Genomic DNA, 26,433 nt, shown 5'->3' on the forward strand with positions numbered 1-26,433 from the left:
CAGCTTCTTCCCCCAGTCTGCAAAACGACTGAACTCCCTGCCACCACAATCTCATCGGGTATGAAGTGCCAGCAGCATTATACTCTTTACTCTTTAACTTGTACATGCGCCTTATTATTTTCTTAATTTGTTTGTGGTAATTTTACTTAGTGTTATGCGGGTGAGTTATATGTACTGTATTGGACAGCTTGGTCCAAAGTAACATTTGTTCAGCAGCATATGTGTACAGTTCAATAACGATAAACTGAACTTGAACTAGATGTTGATGGTCAGGAACTTGAAGCTGCTCACCTCTTCCACTGCTTAACCCGCAATGAGGACTGGGGTGTGTTCTTCTGACTTGCCCTCCCTCAAGTCCACAATCAGTTCAATGGTGTTGCTGTTGTTGAATGTGAGGTTGTTGTGTTACCACTCAACCAGCAGATATACCTCAACCATGTTAGCCTCCTCATTGCATCTAAGACCAACAACAGTCATGTCATCAGTGACTTTATAGATAATGTTTGAGTGGTGCTCAGGCACATAGTCATGATGTAGATAGAGTAGAGCAGTGGGCTTAGCATGCATCCCTGAGGTGTGCCTGTGTTGATGATCAGCGAGAAGGAGGTGTTATTACTGATCCTAAGGAGATAAGAAAACTGAGGATCCAGTTGCAGATGGAGGCAAAGAGGCCCAGGTTCTGAAGTTTAGCTATTGGTACTGAGTGAGTGATGAAACATAGAACCATAGAAAATCTACAGCACATTAGAGGCTCTATGGCCCACAATGTTGTGCTGACTATGTAACCTATTCTAGAAGCTGCCCAGAATTTCCCTACCGCATAGCCCTCTATTTTTCTAAGCTCCATGTACCTATCCAAGAGTCTCTATTGTGTCAGCCTCTACCACCTTCACTGGCAGTGCATTCTACACACCCACTACCCTGTGTGGAAAAACTTGCCTCTAACATCCCCCTTGTATCTGCTTCCAAGCACCTTAAAACTATGACTTCTCATGTTAGCCATTTCAGTCCTGGGAAAAAGCCTCTGGCTATCCACATGAACAATGCCTCTCATTATCTTGTACAGCTCTATCAGGTCATCTCTCGTCTTCAGTTGCTCCAAGAAGAAAAGGCCAAGTTAACTCAACCTATTCTCATAAGGCATGCTCTCCAATTCAGGCAACATCCTTGTAAATCTCCACTGCACTCTTTCTTTGGTATCCACATCTTTCCTGTAGTGAGGTGACCAGAACTGAACACAGTACTCCAAGTAGGGTCTAACTAAGGTCTTGTATAGCTGTAACATTACCTCATGGCTCTTGAACTCAATCCCATGGTAGATGAAGGCCAACACACCATATGCCTTCTTAACAACATTGTCAATCTGCGTAGCAGGTTTGAATATACTATGAACATGGACCCCAAGATCTCGCTGATTCTCCAGTCTTACCATTAAGATTCCAGAGTCTTACCATTAATATTACATTCTGTCTTAAAACCTGACCTACTGAAATGAACCTAGCTGAAGTTGAACACCAAGCTCTAAATTGACACACAACAGCTTGACATAAATGTTGTGGTTGTCTAGATGCTCCAAAGCTGAGTGGAGAGCAAGTGAAATTTTCTCCTGTAAACCTGTTGTCGCTATATGTGTTTGCAACTGGTCCATGTCCTTGCTTAGCCAGAAGTTAATTCTAGACCTAACCAACCTCTTGAAGCACTTCATTACAGTAAATGTCTGTGTGGTCAGGTGATAGTTAAGGCATCTCATGCTGCTGCTCGAGTCCAGGAATGATTGCTGCCTTTTTGAGGCAGGTGGGAAACTCAGATCTCAGCAGTCAGAGGTTGAAGATGTCCTTGAATACTCCATCCAGCTGGTCAGCACAGGTTTTCAGTACCCAGGCAGATACAAGGGTCTGACTGCCTGGTGAAAGGTGTTTGAACATTGGCTTCCAAGATAGAGATAACAAGATTGTTGGATACTGTGGGGTTCACACTGATGTAGTGTTATTCTTCCTTTCAAAGTGTGCATAAAAGTTCTTGAGCTCGTCAGGGAGTGAAGCATCATTTCTGTTTGTGCTGCTAGGATTCATTTTATTAGGAAGTAATACCTGCATACCCTGCCACAGCTGTTGTGCATTCAATTGTGTCCAACTTCACATGAAATTGCCAATTCATTCTCACAATGGCCTTCCATAGGTCATACCTGGATACCTTTCGGAATTCTAGAGAGATGGCTTGAACACCACAGATCTAACCCTCAACAGACTGCAAATCTCTTGGTTCATTCAGGGCTTCTGTTTTGGGAGATTTGGTATGCTCTTGAAGGTACAGAGTAATCTACACAGGATTTGATGGTCAATTATACTGTGGCGTATTCATTCAGATCCAGATGAATTGCTGAATTTGGCCCAGTGCACTGAGTAAAAGCCGTCCTGTAGATGGTCCGTTGCTGTCATTGACCATTCCTTTCCAATCCTCAGCCACTGCCAATATGCTGGGAGTAGAAGTACAACCCAGTGATTAGGCTTGCTATACCGTGGGCCTGGAACGGCATGGTAAGTGTTCTTGATGGTGGTGTAACAGTGATCGTGTGGTGGTAGCTGCCAAGAGATTTATTCAGGCTTGTTTATTTACTGCCTGTTACGCCACTGGCATTTAGAGCAGCAGCAATGAAGGTCCTCCATCTTTATCTCTCTCTTGGTGTTCAGGGCTTCCTTCATTGTGGTGATAGCTTCCTCTCAGTTTTCACTATTGTCAATCATGCAGGTCCCTGGTGGACTCTCAGGCATACTGTCGCACACAGATGTAGAAGGATTCTTTACTGCTGTTTCCGTAATAGTTTTATTGCACCAGTCACATTTGTTGGACTGAGCTTATTCAAACTGCGTGGGCTGAAATCCCTGGCTTGTCATAGTCCGGTCCGTGAAGTCCATGTTCCGGTTCACGGTCCAGTCCATCGACCCCTGCTCCAGGTTTTCCTATCTACCCTGTTTCTGTTCTTGTTGAGCTCTAATTGAGGCAGCTGATGCTCGTTGGGGCTGGCTGCATAAATACCTCCAGAGACCAGGGCATGGTTGCTGGATTGTTCTTGTCCTTACTCCTTGTATCCCTTCCTCTGCCTTCTGTTTCCTTGCCTGAAGCCCTGCCTTGTCTTGTCGGTAACTCTCGCCTCGCCTGAAGTTCTGTCTCGCCTTGCTTTGCCAGTAGCCTTGCCTTGTCTTGCCGGTAGCTCTTGCCTCACCTGAAGTTCTCGTCTTGCCTTGCTTTGCCAGTAGCCTTGCCTTGTCTTGCTGTCTGGTCCTGGAGCCACCCTGTACCTAGCTCCTTTCCTGTCCCTTGCCTCCGCCCAGGTAAGCCAGGCCGTCTTGCCGTTACCTAGCGTTGGTTCTGTCCCTTCCTGTCCCTTACCTCTGTCGGGTGGTGATCCGCGCCCTGCCCAGGAGGAGCCAAGCCTCACCTCTAGTCTCAAGTCTCCTGCCTCCGGCCTCGCCTCGCCTCAAGTCTCCTGCCTCCAGCCTCGCCTCGCCTCACCCCAAGTCTCCAGCCTCGCCTCACCTCAAGTCTCCAGCCTCGCCTCACCTCAAGTCTCCAGCCTCCAGCCTCGCCTCAAGTCTCCTGCCTCCAGCCTCGCCTCGCCTCAAGTCTCCAGCCTCGCCTCGCCTCAAGTCTCCAGCCTCGCCTTGCCTCGTCTCCAGCCTCACCTCGCCTCGTCTCCAGCCTCGCCTCGCCTCAAGTCTCCTGCCTCCAGCCTCGCCTCGCCTCTAGTCTCCACCTCCAGCCTCGCCTCAAGTCTCCACCTCCAGCCTCGCCTCAAGTCTCTACCTCCAGCCTTGCCTCGTCTCCAGCCTCTCCTTGCCTCATCTCCAGCCTCCAGCCTCGCCTCATCTCCAGCCTCCAGTCTCGCCTCGCCTCAAGTCTCCAGCCTCCAGCCTCGCCGCAAGTCTCCAGCCTCGCCTCAAGTCTCAAGCCTCCAGCCTCACCTCTAGTCTCGTCTCAAGCCTCCAGCCTCACCTCTAGTCTCAAGTCTCCAGCCTCCTGCCAAGCCTCACCTTGTCTCTTGCCTAGCTTCGAGCCTGTAGACTCCAGCCTCTAGCCTCTTGCCAAGCCAAGCCAAGTCTCTAGCCTCTAGCTTCTAGCCTGAAGACTCCAGCCTCATCCTGCCTACCTGCCAAGCCTCGTCCTTGCCTAGTTCTGGGGTCCCAGCCAGAGGCAAGACCCAGGTACTGGGTCCTTGTCCAGTCTCTGGCTCGGAGTCCAAGCCCAGGCTCCTAGCTCTTTTGTCCAGTCCTGTTCCAGGTTCCAGGTTTTCCTGTCCATATCCTTGCCATCGCCCTGTATCCTAGTCCTGTCCCTAGTACTTCAGTGTCTGTGTCTTGCACTTGGGTCCGTTCCCAGCCACCATCCTATGACATTGCTATAATTGATAATGCATCATGGTGCACAGTCTTATGACCGCTGGCCTTGATTTTGCCAATATTCACGGGCTTGAGCTGGGAGATACTGAATAAGCTGGATTTGGTTTCCTTGGAGCAAAGGAGACTGAGGGGGTAACTCGATAGGGTGATATAAAGTAGGAGGCAGAGACAGATGGTCAGAACCTCTTTCCCATGTTGGGGCTTTAAAAACCAAGAGAACATAAATTTAAAGTGAGAGGAAGGAGTTTTAAGGGAATTCACGGGAAGTGTTTTATACATAGTGCTTGATATCTGGAAGGTGCTGCCAGGAGAGTGATGGAATCGGATACAATCACTTCTATAAACACTGAAGCAGGAGCAAGGTATAGAAGGATATGGACATACTGTGGGCAAATGAGATAGTGTAGATGGGTGGAAGGTTGGCTGAAGAGCGTGTTTCTGTGCTGCACAACTCGATCTCTTGACTGTAATGATATTTAGGCAGCTACAGAACTGACATTTCTATCATCCCCTGTTAATCTAAATTGATGGACTGAAGTTTCTTGATGATATTACTAGAATAAAAAGAAAATTCAATCACCATTTTGTGTCTCATATTCATCATCATAAAAGGTTTCCTCAATTCTCTCTCTTATCTCTCCTTTTGGGATGTGGGTTAAAGAGTGTTACCAGCTATTCTGTTTATGCATAAACAATATCTGGCTGTTAAACCCATATCTTCAGTATACTTAATTACTGCCACTATACTGTTCTCTACCATTCCTTAACCTGTACTTAGTAATCTCTTTAGGACCTAAAGTCCTGAAGCCCCAGTTACAAATCTCCTCCTTGGATTTTAAGTCCCTCCATGATCTCTGCTCTCCCAATCTCTATATTCTCCTGGTTCCTTGTTTTGTAATTCTCACCATCTCATTTCCTACCAGTACCAGCTCTGCCACTTGTCTGTCTAGGTTTCACAATTAAGTCACCTCTCTCTTCTTGCTCAGAAATTAGGAGTTAAACATGCTTATTTAAACAAATAAAAAATTGGAATAGTCATTTCTCAAGAATTGGTACTAAGCCCATTGTTCACAAATTATTTTGACTTAAAAATTAAAGAGGAGCAATATCCAAAATGTGGGATGGTTAGAACAGTAATAAAATTGTTGCACTTGTAATCCAGACAGATGTATTAACAATTCAGAGGTACAAATTGAAGTATCACCTCAGTTGTGGGAAGTTTAAATTTGATTCATACTAAGAGCAGCATTTTAATTAAATTAATGTAACCAGAAACATAAACCCCTCTGGCTTCATTATAAGCTTAAAGCAGTCTCTCCTACTACTTAGTGGAGCTTCCGACTCCAGATCCACAGCATTGTAATTGACTCCACCTACTATAGGGATTTAGAATGCCTTTTCGTTATTCACCCAATATGTCAAAACATAATTTTCCTATTCCTGGATGGTGCGTAGATCTCACTGAGAAGGCCAACATTTATCGTCCGCCCTGAATTACCTCCTGGATTTCCAATACATTAACAACTAGGCTACAAAAACCCATCACTTGACAGAAGTTAAACTGGAACAAATATCTCACAGTGACTTGCATACTATTTAAGCATTAACAAAGAAATTAAATTTTCAAGTGATTCTGCATATTCTTCCATGACAAGCAGTTGGAGAGGTGGTCTTGAGCTGTGAGAACTGACCCAAAGGAGTCATGAAACGGTCCTCATGCATTAACCCTTTCATTCCCAGAATCATTCTTGTGAATGTCCTCTGGACCTTCTCCAATGACAGTGCATCCTTTCTTAGATAATGTACTCAAAACTGCTCTCAATACTTTGTGTGGTCTGACCAATGCCTTATAAAGCCTCATCATCACATCCTTGCTCTTGTATTTTAGTCCTCTCAAAATAAAAGCTAACATTGCATTTGCCTTCCTTACCAGCAACTCAAACTACAAGTTAACCTTGAGGGAATCCTGCACCAGGACTCCTAAGTCCTTTTACACTTCTGATTTTTTCACTTTCTCCTCATTTAGAAAATAGTCTGCTTTTATCTCTTTGACCACACTGCATAACCATACACTTCCCTACAATATATCCCATCTGCCACTTTTTTGCCCATTCTCCCAATCTAAGTCCTTCTGCAGACTCCCTGCTTCCTCAATGCTCCCTGCCCCTCCAGCTATCTTCCTATTATCTGCCACAAGCCATCTATTCCATTATCCAGATCATTGACATATAACGTGAAAAGGAATGTTCCCAATACCAGTCCCTGTGGAACACTACTCGTTACTGGCCAACCAGGATAGACCCTCTTTATTCACATTCTTTGCCTCCTACCAGTCTGCCAATGTTCTATCCATGCTAATATCTTTCCTGTAATACCTTAAGACCATAAGGCATAGGAGCAGAATTAGGACATTTGGCACATCAAGTCTGCTCCACCACTTTATTATGGCTGAACCATTTTTCCTCTCAGCCCCAATATCCTGCCTTCTTCCCATATCCCTTCATGCTATGACCAATCAAGAATCTATCAACCTCTGCCTTAAATGTACATAAAGATCTGGTCTCCACAATGGCCCGTGGCAATGAATTACACAGATTCACCACTCTCTAGCTTAAGAAATTTCTCCTCATCTCCGTTCTTAAAGGGCACTCCTCTATTCTGAAGCTGTGTTCTCTGGCCCTAGACTTCCACCATAGGTAACATCCTCTCCACATTCACTATCAATGCCTTTCACCATCTGATAGGTTTCAATTAGGTCATCCCTCACTCTTCTAAATTCCAGTGAATACAGACCCAGAGCCATCAAACGCTCTTCATGATAGGCCATTCCAACTTGGAATCATTTTCGTGAACCTCTGTTGAACCCTCTCCAGTTTCAGCACATCCTTTCTGAGACTAGGGCCCAAAACTTCTCACAAGACTTACCAGTGCTTTATAAAGTCTCAACATTACATCCTTGCCTTTATATTCTAGTCCTCTTGAAATGAATGCTAATTTTGCATTTGCCTTCCTCACCACAGACTCAACCTGCAAATTAACTTTTAGGGAATCCTGCACAAGGACTCCCAAGTCCCTTTGCACCTCAGTTTTTGTATTCTTTTTCCATTTAGAAAATAGTCAACCTTTTAATTCCTTCTACTGAAGTGCATAACCATACATTTCCCAGCACTGTATTCGTCCATGCCTTTGCCCATTCTCCTAATTTAAATACTTCTGCAGCCTCTTTCCTCAAAACTACCTGCCCCTATGCCTATCTTCATATTGTCTGCAACCTCGGCATCCAAATCAATAACATATAGAATGAAAACAATCTGTCCCAACACAAACCCCCATGGAACACCACTAGTCATCGGCAGCCAATCAGAAAAGGCTCCCTTTATTCCCACTCTTTGCCTCCTGCCAGTTAGCCACTGCTTTATCCATGCTAGAATCATCCCTGTAATACCATGGGCTTGTAGTTTGTTAAGCAGCCTCGTGTGGCACCTTGTCAAAGGACTTTTGAAAACCCAAACAGACAACATCAACTGACTCTCCCTTGTCTATTCTGCTTGTTATTTCTTCAAACAATTCCAGCAGATTTGTCAGGCAAGATTTTCCCTAGAGGAAACCACGCTGACTACAGTCTATTTTATCATGTGCCTCCAAGTACCCCGAAACCACATCCTTAACAATCGACTCCAACATCTTCCCAACCACCAAGGTCAGACTAACTGGCTTATAATTTCCTTTCTTCTGCCTCTCTCCCTTCTTGAAGAGTGGAGTGACATTTGCAATTTTCCAGTCTTCTGGAATCATTCCAGAAACTATGATTCTTGAAAGATCATTACTAATGCCTCCACAATCTCTACACCACCTCTTTCAGGACTCTGGGGTGTACACCATCTGGTCCAGGTGACTTACCTACCTTCATATCTTTCAGTTTCCCAAGAAACTTCTCCCTAGTAATGGTAACTTCATATAGGTAGGAGATGAAGAGAAGCTGTTTTTCCCAGAGAGTACTGAATCTGTGGAATTCTCTCCCCAGGGAAGCAGTAGAAGCAACCTCATTAAGTATAATGAAGGCACAGTAAGAGAGATTTTTTCATAGCAGTAGAATTAAAGATTCTGGGGAAAAGGCAGCTGGATGGAGCTGTCCACAGCCAGATCAGCCATGATCTTATTGAAAGGTGGAACAGGCTTGATGGGCCAAAATGGCTACTCCTTTATCGACTGATATCATTTGGCAATATTCTAGGTCACTCCAGATGCTGCTTATGAAGCAAATCTTTAGCCATATGCAAGAGTTACACAGAAGGTCTTTATTTCTAACCACTGCACCTGAGAATGGATGTATCTTGATTCTAGATTCAAATAGCTGATGTAGAGTTTGATCCTTCCAATAATGCCCTTTTCTTGTTTGAATTAAGATATTTTGGTGCCAATATGACAGGTGTGAAAGCAATCAATTGCTAAAGGGGAGATTAGAATGGAACTCAGAAGTGAATTGCAGATGAGACAGTGGACTCTCACAATGTTCAAGTGATGTAGTAAATCATTAATCCAAAGGGAAGAATTCTTTTTGAATCAAGGTTGACAAATATGTTTAACTTTAAATCATATTTACAATACAAGCATGACAATTAATTGTTTATTTGGACATATTAAATCAGAATATTTAAAAAACACAACTTGGATTTTCTCTAATAAAAAGTAATGGTTCTCCAATGTAATTATTGCATAAAGAAAAGGATATACAAAGGGAGTATTTTTTCAATTTCATTTTACAACCAATAAAACTGATATTTGTCTAAACAGGTAAAGTTTTTCTGAGAAATGAAGATAAATTTATTTTACTTTTTTCCTTCAACCATGATTATATGGTAACCAAATTTAGTTTTTACAGGTGGGTCTGTGTATATGGGTTTATCTGTTGTGCTGTTGGAGAGGGCAAAAGCAGCTTCCTGGAAGGGTCCCACCATTGAACCTCTGGTCATCCAGCCCAGATCACCCTAAAAATAGAAACAATTATTTACACATCTGCAATTTATTTGAAACACATAGAAAGAAAACTTTTAATGAGCATTTTCAGGTCTTGATGCAGTAAAGATGCCCAAATAACTAGGCTGCAGCCTTTAATTGTGAACTTAAACACACATCATAGCAAAGTTATGCAGGTTCACTGAAATGTCAGCAAACACTCAAACTTGTTTTTCGACTAACATTGCAGCCACATACATTTAGTAACAAGACAGTTCAGAAATCTTTACAATCTACAATTCATCAGCATACTACCATAAGGAATCAAATGTTCACATATTTTTTGTTTTGTACTTACTCCTTGCCTAGCTTTGTCTTCACTGTATTGACTAGCTACTTCATTAAATTTCATGCCGGACTTCAACTTCTCCATGGCTTCCATGATTTTACTGTGCTTTTCACAGAGGATGTGTCTTACCTGCAACAACAGAAATACTGTAATGCTTCCACTAGACAACCAAAATCAAATTTTAACAAAAAACAATTGAACCCCAAACTTTCCTGATGGAATTGTAGGTAAATATACCACCAAATCCAGTACTAAGTCCCACAGAACAGGACGAGTGAACACTGAACTCTGATTTCCTTAAACATTATCTTACATAGGAATCAGGTTAATTTTCCTGGAACTGCAAATTAAAAAGTTAACAAAAAAAATCTACCAGAATTCCTGTATATGATTGTTCCTGTTTCTTGGGCAATTGAAATGATTGAGCCTGTGGGAACATGAGGTGATTAAAATTGGATTAGTGTAAAAATAGAAGCATGGTAGTTGGTGCAGACTTGTGGACTAAAGATTGTTTCCAAGCTGCTTCTTCCTACGACACTATGAATCACTTCCATTCTGACTTTTGGGTTCAGGGGAGCTTGATGAAGCCCTATGTACATATGGGACAAGAGGTGCTTGATAGGACAGAATATTTGGGTAATTTCTGAAATGACGAACTCCTGCCACATAAGCAGGACTTCTACAGTGGCATGCAGAAGTTTGGGCACCCTGGTCAAAATTTCTGCTGGCCAAGCGAGTAAAAGATGACCTGATCTCCAAAAGGCATAAAGTTAAAGATGACACATTTCTTTCATATTTTAAGCAAGATTACTTTTTTATTTCTATCTTTTACAGTTTCAAAACAACAAAAAAGGAAAAGGGCCTGAAGCAAAAGTTTGGGCACCCTGCATGGTCAGTACTTAGTAACACCCCCTTTGGCAAGTATCACAGCTTGTAAACGCTTTCTGCAGCCAGCTAAGAGTCTTTCAATTCTTGTTTGGGGGATTTTCGCCCATTCTTCCTTGCAAAAAGCTTCTAGTTCTGTGAGATTCTTGGGCTGTCTTGCATGCACTGCTCTTTTGAGGTCTATCCACAGATTTTTGATGATATTTAGGTCGGGGGACTGTGAGGGCCATGGCAAAACCTTCACCTTGCGCCTCTTGAGGTAGTCTATTGTGGATTTTGAGGTGTGCTTAGGATCATTATCCTGTTGTAGAAACCATCCTTTTTTCATCTTCAGTTTTTTTACAGACGGTGTGATGCTTGCTTCCAGAATTTGCTAGTATTTAATTGAATTCATTCTTCCCTTTACCAGTGAAATGTTCCCCCAGCCACTGGCTGCAACACAAGCCCAAAGCATGATCGATCCACCCCCGTGCTTAACAGTTGGAGAGGTGTTCTTTTCATGAAATTCTGCACCCTTTTTTCTCCAAACATACCTTTGCTCATTGCGGCCAAAAAGTTCTATTTTAACTTCATCAGTCCACAGGACTTGTTTCCAAAATGCACCAGGCTTGTTTAGGTGTTCTTTTGCAAACTTCTGACGCTGAACTTTGTGGTGAGGATGCAGGAAAGGTTTTCTTCTGGATGACTCTTCCATGAAGGTCATATTTGTGCAGGTGTCGCTGCACAGTAGAATAATGCACCACCACTCCAGAGTCTGCTAAATTTGCCAGTCAAACGGACTTTTGCAGTCAAACGGGGGTTTTGATTTGCCTTTCTAGCAATCCTATGAGCAGTTCTCTTGGAAAGTTTTCTTGGTCTTCCAGACCTCAACTTGACCTCCACCATTCCTGTTAACTGCCATTTCTTAATTAAGTTACGAACTGAGGAAACAGCTACCTGAAAATGCTTTGCTATCTTCTTATAGCCTTCTCCTGCTTTGTGGGCATCATTTATTTTAATTTTCAGAGTGCTAGGCAGCTGCTTAGAGGAGCCCATGGCTGCTGATTGTTGGGACAAGGTTTGAGGAGTCAGAGTATTTACAAAGCTTTGAAATTTGCATCACCTGGCCTTTCCAAACGATGACTGTGAACAAGCCATAGCCCTAACAAGCTAATTAAGGTCTGAGACCTTGGTAAAAGTTATCTGAGAGCTCAAATTTCCGGGGGTGCCTAAACTTTTGCATGGTGCTCCTTTCTTTTTTTCACTCTAAAATTGTACAAAACAAAAATAACACACTAATCTTGCTTAAAATGTTGAAAAGAATGTTTCATCTTTAACTTTATGACTTTTGGAGATCAGTTCATCTTCTATTCACTTAACTATTCACAGTAACAGAAATTTTGACCAGGGTGGCCAAACTTTTGCATACCACTGTATGCGCTCCCCATGCAACTTTAATATCATTAATATACCTAGCATTGATGCCATTGTTGCTTTCAGCTGGCTCTATTGCATACGCTGATCTATCGATTCAAGGGTTTAAACACCATCCTGAACTCCTTTTCTTTACTTTAGGCGGTTATGGACCAACAATTCTCAGGAATCACTGAGGTAGCTATAATTCAAAGAAGGTTTGAGGGCTTCTTGTTTGTCTGGCCAGTAATCTCCTGCCATGGCAGAACTCAAAACAGAGAACAGTCTGTTTTGGGAGTCTGCTGTTCGATATACAAGCCTCATGGTCTACCCTACTGAGTGTAAATAGAAGTTGGGGTTACGGTACCAGGAGATGACCCTGACACTGGTTTAGTTATCCTTCCACTGAGCTTGGAGGAATTTATAGAGCAGTTGTTCTGATCCAGCCTTACGACCCTGTGACCAATACAGCTGAACAGGTCTTGTTTTAACTACGATTAGACAAGGCTAAGTGAGAAGACAGTATCCCAGATGAAGCTGGAAAGGTCAATGGTAAAGTGGTTCAGTTACATTAGTAATCTCACTACTCACATCTGGAAAGGGGAGGGAACCAGAGATACTATAATTATAACCATATATCGGCATGGTAGCCGTCAGATAACCTCCTTCCATGGGTAATATCTTTATTCAAGTTCTTTTAATTGTCATTCAAACATACATGCGTACAAAGTCAAACGAAACAACGTTCCTCCAGACCAAAGTGCACAACACAGTACATAAACATAGAAAATAGGTGCAGTAGGCCATTCGGCCCTTCGAGCATGCACCGCCATTTATTATGATCATGGCTGATCATCCAACTCAGAACCCCGCCCCAGCCTTCCCTCCATACCCCCTGATCCCCGTAGCCACAAGGGCCATATCTAACTCCCTCTTAAATATAGCCAATGAACTGGCCTCAACTGTTTCCTGTGGCAGAGAATTCCACAGATTCACCACTCTCTGTGTGAAGAAGTTTTTCCTAATCTCAGTCCTAAAAGGCTTCCCCTTTATCCTCAAACTGTGACCCCTTGCTCTGGACTTCCCCAACATCGGGAACAATCTTCCTGCATCTAGCCTGTCCAATCCCTTTAGGATTTTATACGTTTCAATCAGATCCCCCCTCAATCTTCTAAATTCCAACGAGTACAAGCCCAGTTCATCCAGTCTTTCTTCATATGAAAGTCATGCCATCCCAGGAATCAATCTGGTGAACCTTCTTTGTACTCCCTCTATGGCAAGAATGTCTTTCCTCAGATTAGGGGACCAAAACTGCACACAATACTCCAGGTGTAGTCTCACCAAGGCCTTGTACAACTGCAGTAGTACCTCCCTGCTCCTGTACTCGAATCCTCTTGCTATAAATGCCAGCATACCATTTGCCTTTTTCACCGCCTGCTGTACCTGCATGCCCACTTTCAATGACTGGTGTATAATGACACCCAGGTCTCGTTGCACCTCCCCTTTTCCTAATCGGCCACCATTCAGATAATAATCTGTTTTCCTACTTTTGCCACCAAAGTGGATAACTTCACATTTATCCACATTAAATTGCATCTGCCATGACTTTGCCCACTCACCCAACCTATCCAAGTCACTCTGCATCCTCTTAGCATCCTCCTCACAGCTAACACTGCCACCCAGCTTCGTGTCATCCGCAAACTTGGAGATGCTGCATTTAATTCCCTCATCCAAGTCATTAATATATATTGTAAACAACTGGGGTCCCAGCACTGAGCCTTGCGGTACCACACTAGTCACCGCCTGCCATTCTGAAAAGGTCCCGTTTATTCCCACTCTTTGCTTCCTGTCTGCTAACCAATTCTCCATCCACATCAATACCTTACCCCCAATACTGTGTGCTTTAAGTTTGCACACTAATCTCCTGTGTGGGACCTTGTCAAAAGCCTTTTGAAAATCCAAATATACCACATCCACTGGTTCTCCCCTATCCACTCTACTGGTTACATCCTCAAAAAATTCTATGAGATTCGTCAGACATGATTTTCCTTTCACAAATCCAGGCTGACTTTGTCCGATGATTTCACCGCTTTCCAAATGTGCTGTTATCACATCTTTGATAACTGACTTCAGCAGTTTCCCCACCACTGACATTAGGCTAACCGGTCTATAATTCCCCGGTTTCTCTCTCCCTCCTTTTTCAAAAAGTGGGGTTACATTAGCCACCCTCCAATCCTCAGGAACTAGTCCAGAATCTAACGAGTTTTGAAAAATTATCACTAATGCATCCACTATTTCTTGGGCTACTTCCTTAAGCACTCTAGGATGCAGACCATCTGGTTCTGGGGATTTATCTGCCTTCAATCCCTTCAATTTACCTAACACCACTTCCCTACTAACAAGTATTTCGCTCAGTTCCTCCATCTCACTGGACCCTCTGTCCCCTACTATTTCTGGAAGTTTATTTATGTCCTCCTTAGTGAAGACAGAACCAAAGTAATTATTCAATTGGTCTGCCATGTCCTTGCTCCCCATAATCAATTCACCTGTTTCTGTCTGTAGGGGACCTACATTTGTCTTTACCAGTCTTTTCCTTATAACATATCTAAAAGCTTTTACAGTCAGTTTTTATGTTCCCTGCCAGTTTTCTCTCATAATCTTTTTTCCCCTTCCCTAATTAAGCCCTTTGTCCTCCTCTGCTGAACTCTGAATTTCTCCCAGTCCTCAGGTGAGCCATTTTCTCTGGCTAATTTGTATGCTTCTTCTTTGGAATTGATACTATCCCTAATTTCTCTTGTCAGCCACGGGTGCACTACCTTCCTTGATTTATTCTTTTGCCAAACTGGGATGAACAATTGTTGTAGTTCATCCATGCAACCTTTAAATGCTTGCCATTGCATATCCACCATCAATCCTTTAAGTGTCATTTGCCAGTCTATCTTAGCTAATTCATGCCTCATACCTTCAAAGTTACCCCTCTTTAAGTTCAGAACCTTAAACTCACACACATAACACATAAAATAATATTACCACAAGCAAATTAACAAATAATAAGGTGCATTTATGGCAAAAGTAAAAAAAAACTGTATACCGCTACCGATATTTCATTTGTGATGAGACCTGGGTGGTGACAAGGAGTTCAGTAGTCTTAGAGTCTGGGAGAAGAAGCTGTTTCCCATCGTAACAGTTCTTGTTCTAAAGCTACGGTACCTCCTGCCTCATGGTAGGGGGTCAAAGAGATTGTTGGATGGATCATTGCCAATGCTAAGGGCCCTGCATTTGCAGCACTCCTGAAAAATATCTCTGATGGGTGGAAGAGAGACCCTGATGATCTTCTCAGCAATCCTTTGTAGGGACTTGTGGTCAGATGCCCTGCAATTCCCATAGTGTCAGTTGCTCAGGACACTTTTGATGGGTGATCTGGTAAAAAAAAAGTGGGTAGAATGGGGGAGGAGGGGTGGAAAGGGGCCTCACTCACCTCTATCTCCTCAGGAAGTGGAGCTACTACCGTGCTTTCTTAACTAAAGAGGTGGTGTTGAGGGAGCAGGTGAGATCACCTGTGATGTACACTCCCAGAAACAGTGTTTGTAACTCTCTCCACAGAGCGCTGTGTATGTGCAGTGAGGGGCGGTCAGCCTGCACCTTCCTGAAATCCATGATCATCTCCTTGGTCTTATCCTCGCTGAGACTCAAGTTGTTGTGGTCACACCATTCTACCAGCTACTCTGCCTCCTTTCTGTACGCCGTTTTGTTGTTGGTGATGAGGCCAATGACTGCTGTGTCATCAGTGAACTTGATGAATCAGTTTGAACTGGATCTAGCAAAGCAGTCACGCGGCAGCAACGTGAACAGCAGCAGGCTGAGCACGCAGCCCTGGGGGTCATCGTGCTCAGTGTCATGGAGTTAGAAATGTTTCTGCCAACATGGACTGATTGTGGCCTTTCTGTCAAGAAGTTACAGAGGGACGTGTTGAGACGCAACGAGGACAGTTTACTCACCAGCTTCTGAAGGATGATCATATTGAGCACCAAGGTGAAGCCTATAAGCAACATCCTGGCACATGAAGCACCATTTTCCAGGTGGGACAGGAGAGAGTGGAGTGCAGAGGCCTTGGCATCATCAGTAGACCAATTTGAGTGATGAGCGAACCGGAAATGGTCCAATGTAGCAGGAAAATAAGATTTAATGTGACTAAAAGTACTTCATTATCGTTGGGATCAGTGCCTGTGGATGGTAGTCATTGAGTCAGGAAGTCTTGGGCACCAAGATGATGATGCTGCCTTGAAGCCTGAGGGGACAGTAGACTTTTTCAGAAAGATGTTGAAGATGACTGTTCGAACCTCTGGGCTGCATTGTCTCTCAGTACCTGACCAAGTACGCTATCAGGCCCCACAGCTTTACATGGGTTGACCCTGGCCAGGGTCTTACACTCAGCAGGTGTGACCAGACAAAGTGCCTGCTCCTTGGCGGTCGGGGGCAAGGGGACCTTCCTCGTGGGTACATCATTCCATCCACAAACTGAGTGTAATAGGCATTCAGCTTATCAGGAAGAGAAATACCACTGTCGATGACACACAGGGTGGCCTTATGGTCTATCATGGTCTGAATGCCCTGCCATATGCACCTCACGTGTCTGGTGTCACAGAAATGGTTGTATATTTCGCTGTGAATAATTCCTTTTGCCTTCCTGATGTTGTGGGAAAGCGCAACTCTTGCTGACCTAAGAGCTGTTTTAATGCCTGATCTGAAGGCAGAATCCCGATCACCTCAGCTGTGCTGGGTCCTCAGCTCTCAGCCCTTGTTTCCGATTTGTCCTCACATAGGTGCGTTCAATATCACTGCCACGCTTCTCTATGTAGCCATTCACAGCTCTCGCACATTCATCGATGCTAGTGGGATGGCCATAGGTAACTGCCTTGCTGAACACATTCGACTCTGTGTTTTCACAACAGTCCGCAATGCTGTGTTTGCTCCTTCTGGCCAGGTCTTTATCTCCCTGTGAATGGATTTAACTTATATACTCAATGGACAGTATGCAGGAATTAGCATAATGGAGAATCCAAGGTGAGGGCAGGGAGCAGCTTTGTGTGCACCAGGGACGTTGGCATAAACCAGGTCTAATGTGTTCTCACCCCTAGTAGTAAAATCAACATGCTGATAGAATTTAGGCAGGACTGTTTTTAGGTTAGCATGGTTGAAGTCGTCAGCAACGATAAAGAAACCTTCAAGGTGTGTTTTGCAGGTCACTGATGGCGCCACAGATTCCTGTAAAGCGCTTTCCTCTAGCTGTATGTGAAAACCAAATAAACTGCAGATAATGGAAATCTGAATTAAAGGCAGGACATGCTGGAAATACTCGGCAGATCAGGCAGCGTCAATGGAGAAGGAAACAGAAGAAATACTGCTAGGGTCAATGACCCTCATCAAAACCGGGACAGATTAAAAACAAGCGTTCATTTTAATTTCAGAGAAGATGGGGGAGGAATGAATCAGATAAGAGCACAGTTCCCAAACAAAAGGCAGACAATAGGATTTGATTATTTACCTTAACTGCATTACCCCCTTTGGGTCCTTTATCTTTCTTATCGGCATTATCACCGCCAGCTGCACCTTAAGGACATAAAAATGGAATGTGTTTATTTATTGAAGTACAGCGTGGAATAGGCCCTTCTGGTCCCCTGAGCTGTGCCACCCAGTAATGCCCTGATTTAATCCTAGCCTAATCACAGGACAATTTACAATGACCAATTAACCTTTCCAATTGATCAATTTCTTTGTCTTTAACGCATTAGTAATTCAGAATTACAGGGAATCATTGAATAGCAGCATAATCGAATAATGAACACATCACTTTTTATCCATAATAAGCTATCCCTCAAAGAGTAAATAATTAATTTGTTAACCAGTTTTCATACCATAGTACCTCCCGTGCTTTTGCATTGTGAGCATATGAATATAAAGCTAATTAGAGAAACTAGATTACTCTTAGGGAAAAAATTCTAACCAGAAAGTAAGCTTTCATAAGGAGATATTGTATTTGCAGGAAGACAGTTGGGAATTTTATAGATCTGCAGCCGACAAAAAAATGGGCAAATTGCATTAGTAACTTTCACCCATTATACAATAGAACCAGGATTCCCCTTTAGGAATTGTATTTCCCACATAAAATGAGGTCCGAAGAGCTCAGTAAAATCACTTAACAACAGCAACTGGATCAAACACCAATAAACTACCACCTTTGTAATTTAATCATAACGAAATGAGGAGTACATCAATGTTGAAAGTTGTGAATTCTGTCTGATTTAAAGAGTTACCGCTGGGATCTTGTCATTATACTTTATATTTTAACCTATTGGTTCTTCAGTGAATATTATTGCATCCAAGTGTCTGCCGAACAATATATAGAGCACGATCACAGCCCTGAATCAAACCTAGCCTGACCTCAGCTGATGAGGTCCGCTGATTTATTATTGGCCCAATTACAACATTTAACCACCAGTCGGATTTCCAACCCCCCACCCCCCCCACCTTTCAGCCATCTCAGGGGATCATTCCCTTCCGGACTCTGTCATTCGATCTTCTACCTCGACCAGCCACTCTCCTTGTTAGGGCTCTTTTCCGTGCAATTCAGTAGATGAACCACATGCCACTTTCCCTCTCCCCTTACCATCATCCAGGGACACTAACACATTTCCCATAAGAAGCAGTTACACTTTTTCCAATCAGGCCCACCATATTCCACACTCACAATGCGGCCTTATCGATGTTCGTTTAGTCTGCAGTAGCAAACCTGAACTTCAGCTTGCCTGTCACTTTAATTCCCTGGTTGATTCTGTCTGTAGCCTCCTGGATCGTTATAATGAGGCCCGATATGAGCTTGAGGAATGACGACACCCCTAGCGTGCTGCAGCCTTCGAGGCTCAATAGTGAACTCAACAAATTCAGGTTAATTGCTTCTCTGTATCAGAATTGGCAGCCCTGCTGCATTGTGAGGCTAACTTTCTCTCTTTCCTAATTCTGCAAAAGGTTAACTTTGCACCCTTTTCCACACATGCCGCCTGACCTGCTGTACCCTGCATTTCCCCCCCATTTAAGGTGATTACGCTGCTTCGTAGCTCAAAAGGATTCATGAACCATTAAAATCCTTAACTCAAAATCCCAAATTCCTCATGGCTGACATGGACAGATCCCTTTACTGTTGCAGGATCCAAGCACAAATGCCATTGTTAATGTGAATCTAACAAAGCAGTACTGATTGAGAAATAACAATGTTGGGTGTTAATGTACTAATGTCTCTAAAAGGTAATAAACCACTGTATTGTTTCATTACAATCTTCGTAATCTCTTGTGACTTTGGACTTTTAACTCCACTTGCATGACAGTTGGGTTCATTTCTTTTCTGTTATAATATGTAGAACTGACTGAATTAAGTGCATTCAATTTTGACTTTTTTCTGTATATTACTTTGATGTGAATTAAAATAGATATTTCTATTTGCATGTTATTTTTCAAACCTACTTAAAAACATTGCCTTGTTCTTATACCAATTGGCAAAAACTGGTGACTGAAGCCCCTCACATTGAAATAATCTGCATACGAGGTTTAAAAGATCACACAGAGCTTACAGACGTGATTGATAGTAAAAGGCAGGAGGTACAGAATCCTTGGGTCCTACACCACCATGTTTAGGAACAATTATTATCCTTCAACTATCAGGCTCTTGAACCACCATGGATAACTTAATTACTCAGTGTTCTAAATTGATTCGTCTTTGAATCTGAATGAGTATGCTGCAGTTGTTACCGACTTCATCAAAACCTGTGTGGATGAGTGTGTGCCTACAAAGACTTACTGTATATTTCCAAACCTAAAGCCAGGGATGAACCAGGAGGTACATTGTCTGGTGAAGGCTAGATCTGTGGCAATCAAGGCTGACGACCCAGGTCCGTACCAGAAAACCATCCCTCTGTCATCCGATTCCTAAATGGATATTGAATCCATGAACACTACCTCACTTTTTAAAAATATATATTATTTCTGTTTTTGCACATTTTAAAATCTATTCAATATACATACACTGTAATTTATTAATTTATTCTTCTATATCATTATGGGTTGAGCTAAGAAATCGCAGGGGTAAAGGGACGCTGACGGCAGTTATATACAGGCTTCCAAACAGCTGCAGTGATGTGGACTACAAATTACAACAGGAAACAGAAAAGGCTTGTCAGAAGGGCAGTGTTATGATAATTGTGGGGGATTTTAATACGCGAGTAGATTGGGAAAATCAGGTTGGCACTGGATCTCAAGAGAGAGAATTTGTAGAATATCTGCAAGATGGCTTTCTAGAACAGCTTTTTGTTGAGCCCACTAGGGGATCGGCTGTACTGGACTGGGTATTGTGTAATGAACCAGAGGTGATTAGAGAGATTGAGGTGAAGGAACCCTTAGGAGGCAGTGATCATAACATGATTGAGTTCACTGTGAAATTTGAAAAGAGATGTGTCGGTATTTCAGTGGAGTAAAGGAAATTATAGTGGCACGAGAGAGGAACTGGCCAAAATTGACTGGAAAGGGACAGTGGCGGGAAGGACGGCAGAGCAGCTGGAGTTTATGCGAGAAGTGAGGAAGGTGCAAGACAGGTATATTCCAAAAAAGAAGAAATTTTCAAATGGAAAAAGGATGCAACCATGGCTGATAAGAGAAGTCAAAGCCAAAGTTAAAGCAAAGGAGAGTGCATACAAGGAAGCGAAAATTAGTGGGAAGACAGAGGATTGGGAAGTTTTTAAGAGCATACAAAAGGAAACTAAGAAGGTCATTAAGAGGGAAAAGATGAACTATGAAAGGAAACTAGCAAATAATATCAAAGAGGATACTAAAAGCTTTTTCAAGTATATAAAGAGTAAAAGACAGGTGAGAGTAGATATAGGACAGATAGAAAATGATGCTGGAGAAATTGTAATGGGAGATAAGGAGATTGCGGAGGAACTGAATGAGTATTTTGCAACAGTCTTCACTGAGGAAGACATCAGCAGTATACCGGACACTCAAGGGTGGCAGGGAAGAGAAGTGTGCGCAGTCACAATTACAACAGAGGAAGTACTCAGGAAGCTGAATAGTCTAAAGGTAGATAAATCTCCCGGCCCAGATGGAATGCACCCGGGTGTTCTGAAGGAAGTAGCTGTGGAGATTGCGGAGACGTTAGTGATGATCTTTCAAGAGTCGATAGATTCTGGCATGGTTTCGGAGGACTGGAAGATTGTAAATGTCACCCCACTATTTAAGAAGGGGGCAAGGAAGCAAAAAGGAAATTATAGACCTGTTAGCTTGACATCGGTGGTTGGGAAGTTGTTGGAGTCGATTATCAAGGATGAGGTTACGGAGTACCTGGAGGCATATGACAAGATAGGCAGAACTCAGCATGGTTTCCTTAATGGAAAATCCTGCCTGACAAACCTATTACAATTTTTTGAGGAAATTACAAGTAGGCTAGACAAGGGAGATGCAGTGGATGTTGTATATTTGGATTTTCAGAAGGCCTCTGACAAGGTGCCACACATGAGGCTACTTAACAAGATAAGAGACCATGGAATTATGGGAAAGTTACATACGTGGATAGGGCGTTGGATATTCTGGTTGGCTGCTGGTTACCAGTGGTGTTCCACAGGGGTTAGTGTTGGGGCCACTTCTTTTTACGTCGTACATCAACGATTTGGATTATGGAATAGATGGCTTTATGGCTAAGTTTGCTGACGATACAAAGACAGGTGGAGGGGCCGGTAGTGCTGAGGAAACAGAGAGTCTGCAGAGAGACTTGGATAGATTGGGAGAATGGGCAAAGAAGTGGCAAATGAAATACAGTGCTGGAAAGTGTATGGTTATGCACTTTGGTAGAAGAAATAAACAGGCAGACTATTATTTAAATAGGGAGAGAAGTCAAAATTCTGAGATGCAGCGGGACTTGGGAGTCCTCGTGCAGGATACCCTTAAGTTTAACCTCCAGCTTCAGTTGGTGGTGAAGAAGGCGAATGCAATGTTGGCATTCATTTCTAGAGTATAGGAGCAGCGATGTGATGTTGAGGCTCTATAAGGCACTGGTGAGACCTCACTTTGTGTACTATGGGCAGTTTTGGTCTCCTCATTTAAGAAAGGATTTGCTGATGTTGGAGAGGGTTCAGAGAAGATTCACTAGAATGATTCCGGGAATGAGAGGGTTAACATATGAGGAACGTTTGTTCACTCTTGGACTGTATTCCTTGGAGTTTAGAAGAATAAGTGGGGACCTCATAGAAACATTCTGAATGTTGAAAGGCATGGACAGAGTGGACGTGGCAAAGTTGTTTCCCATGATAGGGGAGTCTAGTACGAGAGGGCATGACTTCAGGATTGAAGGGCGCCCATTCAGAACAGAGATGCGAAGAAATTTTTTAGCCAGAGGGGGGTGAATCTATGGAATTTGCTGCCATGGGCGGCAGTGGAAGCCAAGTCATTGGGTGTATTTAAGGCAGAGATTGATAGGTATCTGAGTAGCCAGGGCATCAAAGGTTATGGTGAGAAGGCGGGGGAGTGGGACTAAATTGGAGAATGGATCAGCTCATGATAAAATGGCAGAGCAGACTCAATGGGCCGAATGGCCGACTTCTGCTCCTTTGTCTTATGGTCTTACATTATGTATTGCATTGAACTACTGCTGCCAAGTTAACAAATTTCACAACCCATGCCAGTGATAATAAACCTGATTCTGATTCTATAACCTACAGACTCACTTTCAAGGGCACTTTACAACTCAGGTTCTCAGTGTTAATCTTATATGCGCAATTTGTTTTCTTTTGAACATTGGGTGTTTGTCAAGTCTTTCAAAAAGTTCATAGTAAATTTATTACCAAAGTACATATATGTCATCTTATACAACCCTGAGATTTGTTTACTTGCAGGCATACTTAGTAGATCCAAGAAACATAATAGAATTAAAGAGAGACCACACCAAATAAGATGAACTAAACAACCAAAGTGCAAAATACAGTAAACTGTGCAAATACAAAACTAACAATAATAAATAAATAAATAAATAAACAAGCAAGCAAGCAAGCAAGCAAGCAATATCGAGAACATGAAATGAAGAGTTCTTAAAAGTGAGTCCATAGGTTGTGGGAACAGTTCAGTGATGGGGTGGGGAAGTTAAATGAAGTTATCCACACTGGTTCAAGACCTGATGGTTCAGGGGTTATAACTGTCCTGAACCTGGTGGTGTGGGTCCTGAGGCTCCTGTACCTTCTTCCAAATGGCAACGGGAAGAGTGTGGCCGGTATGGTGGTGTCCTTGATGATGGATGCTGCTTTTCTGCAACAGCACTCTGTGTAGATGTGCTCAACAGTGGGGAGGGCTTTACCCATGATGGACTGGGCTGTATCCACTAGTTTTTGTTATTTTTTTCCATTCAAGGGTATTGGTGTTTCCATACCAGGTTATCATGGTACCAGCCAAAATACTCTCCAACACAAATGTATAGAGGTTTGTCAAAGTTTTAGATGTCATGTCGAATCTTCACAAACTTCTAAGGAAGTAGAGGTAATGCTGTGCTTTCTTTGTAAAAGCACTTACAAGCTGGACCCAGGACAAATCCTGTGAGATGTTAATGCCGAGGAATTTAAAGTTGCTAACCCTTTCCACCTCTGATCCCATGACGAGGGATTCCTCCAGTTTCCTCCTCCTGAGGTCAATAATCAGATCTTTGGTCTTACTGACAGTGAGTGAGAGGCTATTGTTGTGGCACCACACCACCAGATTTTCAATCGCCCAAATTCGTCACCACCTTGGATTCGGCCAACGACAGTGGTGCCGGTTTATATATAATATTTGTTTGGAAAATTTAATTACATTTCCTTTTTCCTTTAAGTATCGGCAAGTAAATGGTTCTGAAGGTAGTATGTACTGACATTTATGTACTTTGATAATAAATTTATTTTGAACAGAGTAACCTTTGGGGTATGTTTTTATGTATGCTGTGGGAGAGGTGTTTGATGCTGCCTGAACTACTGAGTTCCTCCAGCGTGTTGTGAGTTTTGCTTTGACCCCAGCATCGGCAGAGTGTTTTGTGAGGTGAGTGTCTGTATTCTTCAGATGGTCATTCTTCAAATGTAGGGCCAACAATGACCAAGTCATTCCAGCAAAGTTTATACTTAAATCAAAGACTTTCACATGATATCCATTTACACTTCCAGGAAGCAGGAAATGAAATGAGTGCAATTGCCCAGTTTTTCCCAAAGCTATTTCAGGATCCTGGAGATTATGGTGTTTTCTACACCATCAAAAGCAACGCTGGTTAACAATGAATTAATTATTTTCTAACACATAAATCAGTAGGCCATCTCATTACTTATATCGTTGATAACGTTATGCACATATTGTTCCCACAAGATAAAATACAGAATTTTACCGTTGTTTTAAAGTAATTAAATTGCGTTCTATGTATGGATAAAACAAGATTTGTTGATTATGTAGACGGCAACACACAACGTACACTCAATGGGCATACATGTTACTGCCAATGAATAGCATTAATGTCACTTAGCATTCATTTTACAACAATCTGAATTCCGCCCACAGCTGCAACCGAGCAAAAAAGACTTCCTTAGAAATAAACACTTCAGCATCTCTGGCTGCCCATTACTGATCAAAATCGATTTCTGTATCTTACAACGGATTGTAAAAGTTTTTTTAAAATATATATCAAAGTGAGCAGACACAAAATACAGCAATCGTTGTATGTTTGCAAAAGACAGATTTAAACATCAACCATTCTGAATAATTTGAAAGAAACACACCTTTCCCACCCTTAGGAGCTGCCTTCGATTTCCCTTTTGGAGGCATGATCTACAGAGCAGTCTTTCGTCCAGGATATAGAAAGACCCGCATACTAAGTGTCCAGACTCATGCCCGCAAAATATCAACTGCGAAATAACATAATTCTTGAGATAATAATCGTCCATAAATATTTCTGGGGTCATATTCGCAGTGTGTAACATTTATAAAATGGGATGGCTCTTAAAAATGTTTCTTGCCATCGAAAAAGCGGTTGCAGTCGTCATGAAGTTGCAGCCATCAGATGAAGGACTGGGGGCCATGATTGTAGTTTCCCGAGGAAGAGTAGCGAGAGCGGTCCGAGAGCGGTCTGAAAGCGGTGAAGGTGTAGGATTTTTTGCGTCGGATCTGTACGTGGTAAATTTCTGATACTGCTGTAGTAGGATGGAAACAAAACATTGTAACAAAGCTAACGAATAAGAGATTGTATGCTTAAGGGATAAGGAAGGTGAGGTCTGGGCAGAATGAAGGATTGGGAAGGGCAGATTGAACGAAAACAAATGGAGAAACTCCGATCAATGGAAAAGTTACACACATGCAAAGACAGTGAAGATGTTTCTTTGCTATTGTTCAAGCATAGGAAGTAACATGGTGACAACTCAGTCGCGAGAGAACCATAGGACAGATAAGTACATCTAATTTTATTAAAGCCAAGATTTATACTTTATACTTTATTGTCGCCAAACAATTGATACTAAAACGTACAATCATCATAGCGATATTTGATTCTGCGCTTCCCGCTCCATGGATTACAAATCGATAGTAAATATTAAAAAAAATTTAAATTATAAATAGAAAATAGAAAAATGGAAAGTAAAGTAGTGCAAAAAAAAACCGAGATGCATGTCCGGATATTTGGGATACTCCCATTTCCGTCACAATATGTTGTAAAAGATAGACTGAGACTTTTTGACCGTATAGTTGCATTTTTATTTGGGTCACTGATATTCATAATTCGGAACAACTTTGTGGGACTTTCCATTAGATTGATCTACACCGTATATACTGTACTGCAAGAACAAACATGCAAATGAGTGGACTTAAATGTGTCCACCAATTGCTGATGTTCTCACAAATGAATAGCCAATATGCGTTTTACAGTTGCTTGTTTTAATTCTACGATAACATGACATTTTACTCACAGCTTTGTTGAAGTGCCAACGTATTCAACCTAACAGTCATATGTACGAATTGGAGCTTTCTTATCTAATTATCAGCAGAACCCATAATAAGCTCCTTTTTCGTCCATTCCTGCACTCAAATGTATCAATTTGTGTCAATCATTCCTTGTAGCCGGCAAGTTCCAGAATCTAGTAATTGTTTCTTTAGAAGTGACCACCTGTCTCCCCCCCCCCCCCCACTGCCTCTTCCCGGTGTCCAAACAGCTCCTTCCTGAATCACGGTGTAGATTGGTACAATGGACAGGATCACTGCACAAGAATCTCGGGAAAATGCAGGGAGTATCACAGCCTCTAGTCTCGAAGAAAGGTCTTGACCCAAAAAGACATTGTGCCCATTTGCCTGATGTGTTGAGTCCTCCAGGATCTTGTGTGTTGCATTGATTCTAACAGTAGAGAGTCAGTGAAGGACACT

The 26,433-nt window shown here is 42.6% G+C and overlaps 2 protein-coding genes across 2 annotated transcripts in view; one reads left to right on the forward strand and one right to left on the reverse strand.

Annotated features, from left to right (window-relative positions):
- Window positions 1-9,010: 9,010 nt before the first annotated feature.
- pin4 (protein (peptidylprolyl cis/trans isomerase) NIMA-interacting, 4 (parvulin)) lies at window positions 9,011-24,890 on the reverse strand. Its single transcript, XM_063061369.1, has 4 exons — window positions 24,804-24,890; window positions 17,525-17,589; window positions 9,712-9,831; window positions 9,011-9,385 (listed from the first exon to the last, which is right to left on the reverse strand). Exons 1-4 carry the CDS (start codon window positions 24,847-24,849, stop codon window positions 9,227-9,229), a joined length of 390 nt encoding a protein of 129 aa, XP_062917439.1. The 5' UTR covers window positions 24,850-24,890; the 3' UTR covers window positions 9,011-9,226.
- Window positions 24,891-25,119: 229 nt separating this feature from the next.
- Window positions 25,120-26,433, forward strand: part of pla2g12a (phospholipase A2, group XIIA) — a 31,685-nt gene continuing 30,371 nt past the window's right edge. The window contains exon 1 of the mRNA XM_063060653.1: window positions 25,120-25,190. The gene's annotated coding sequence lies outside the window, so the exon portion shown is untranslated. The remainder of the gene's footprint in view (window positions 25,191-26,433) is intronic.

The sequence above is a fragment of the Mobula hypostoma genome, chromosome 10, assembly GCF_963921235.1.
Source record: "Mobula hypostoma chromosome 10, sMobHyp1.1, whole genome shotgun sequence".
Lineage (NCBI taxonomy): Eukaryota > Metazoa > Chordata > Chondrichthyes > Myliobatiformes > Myliobatidae > Mobula > Mobula hypostoma.

Coding starts and splice junctions, on each gene's coding strand:
- pin4 (XM_063061369.1), bottom strand. CDS start 24,849: ATGCCTCCAAAAGGGAAATCGAAGGCAGCTCCTAAGGGTGGGAAAG. Junction 17,590..24,803: donor AGCTCCTAAGGGTGGGAAAG/GTGTGTTTCTTT, acceptor TATGTCCTTAAG/GTGCAGCTGGCGGTGATAAT. Junction 9,832..17,524: donor AAGGGGGTAATGCAGTTAAG/GTAAATAATCAA, acceptor CTGTTGTTGCAG/GTAAGACACATCCTCTGTGA.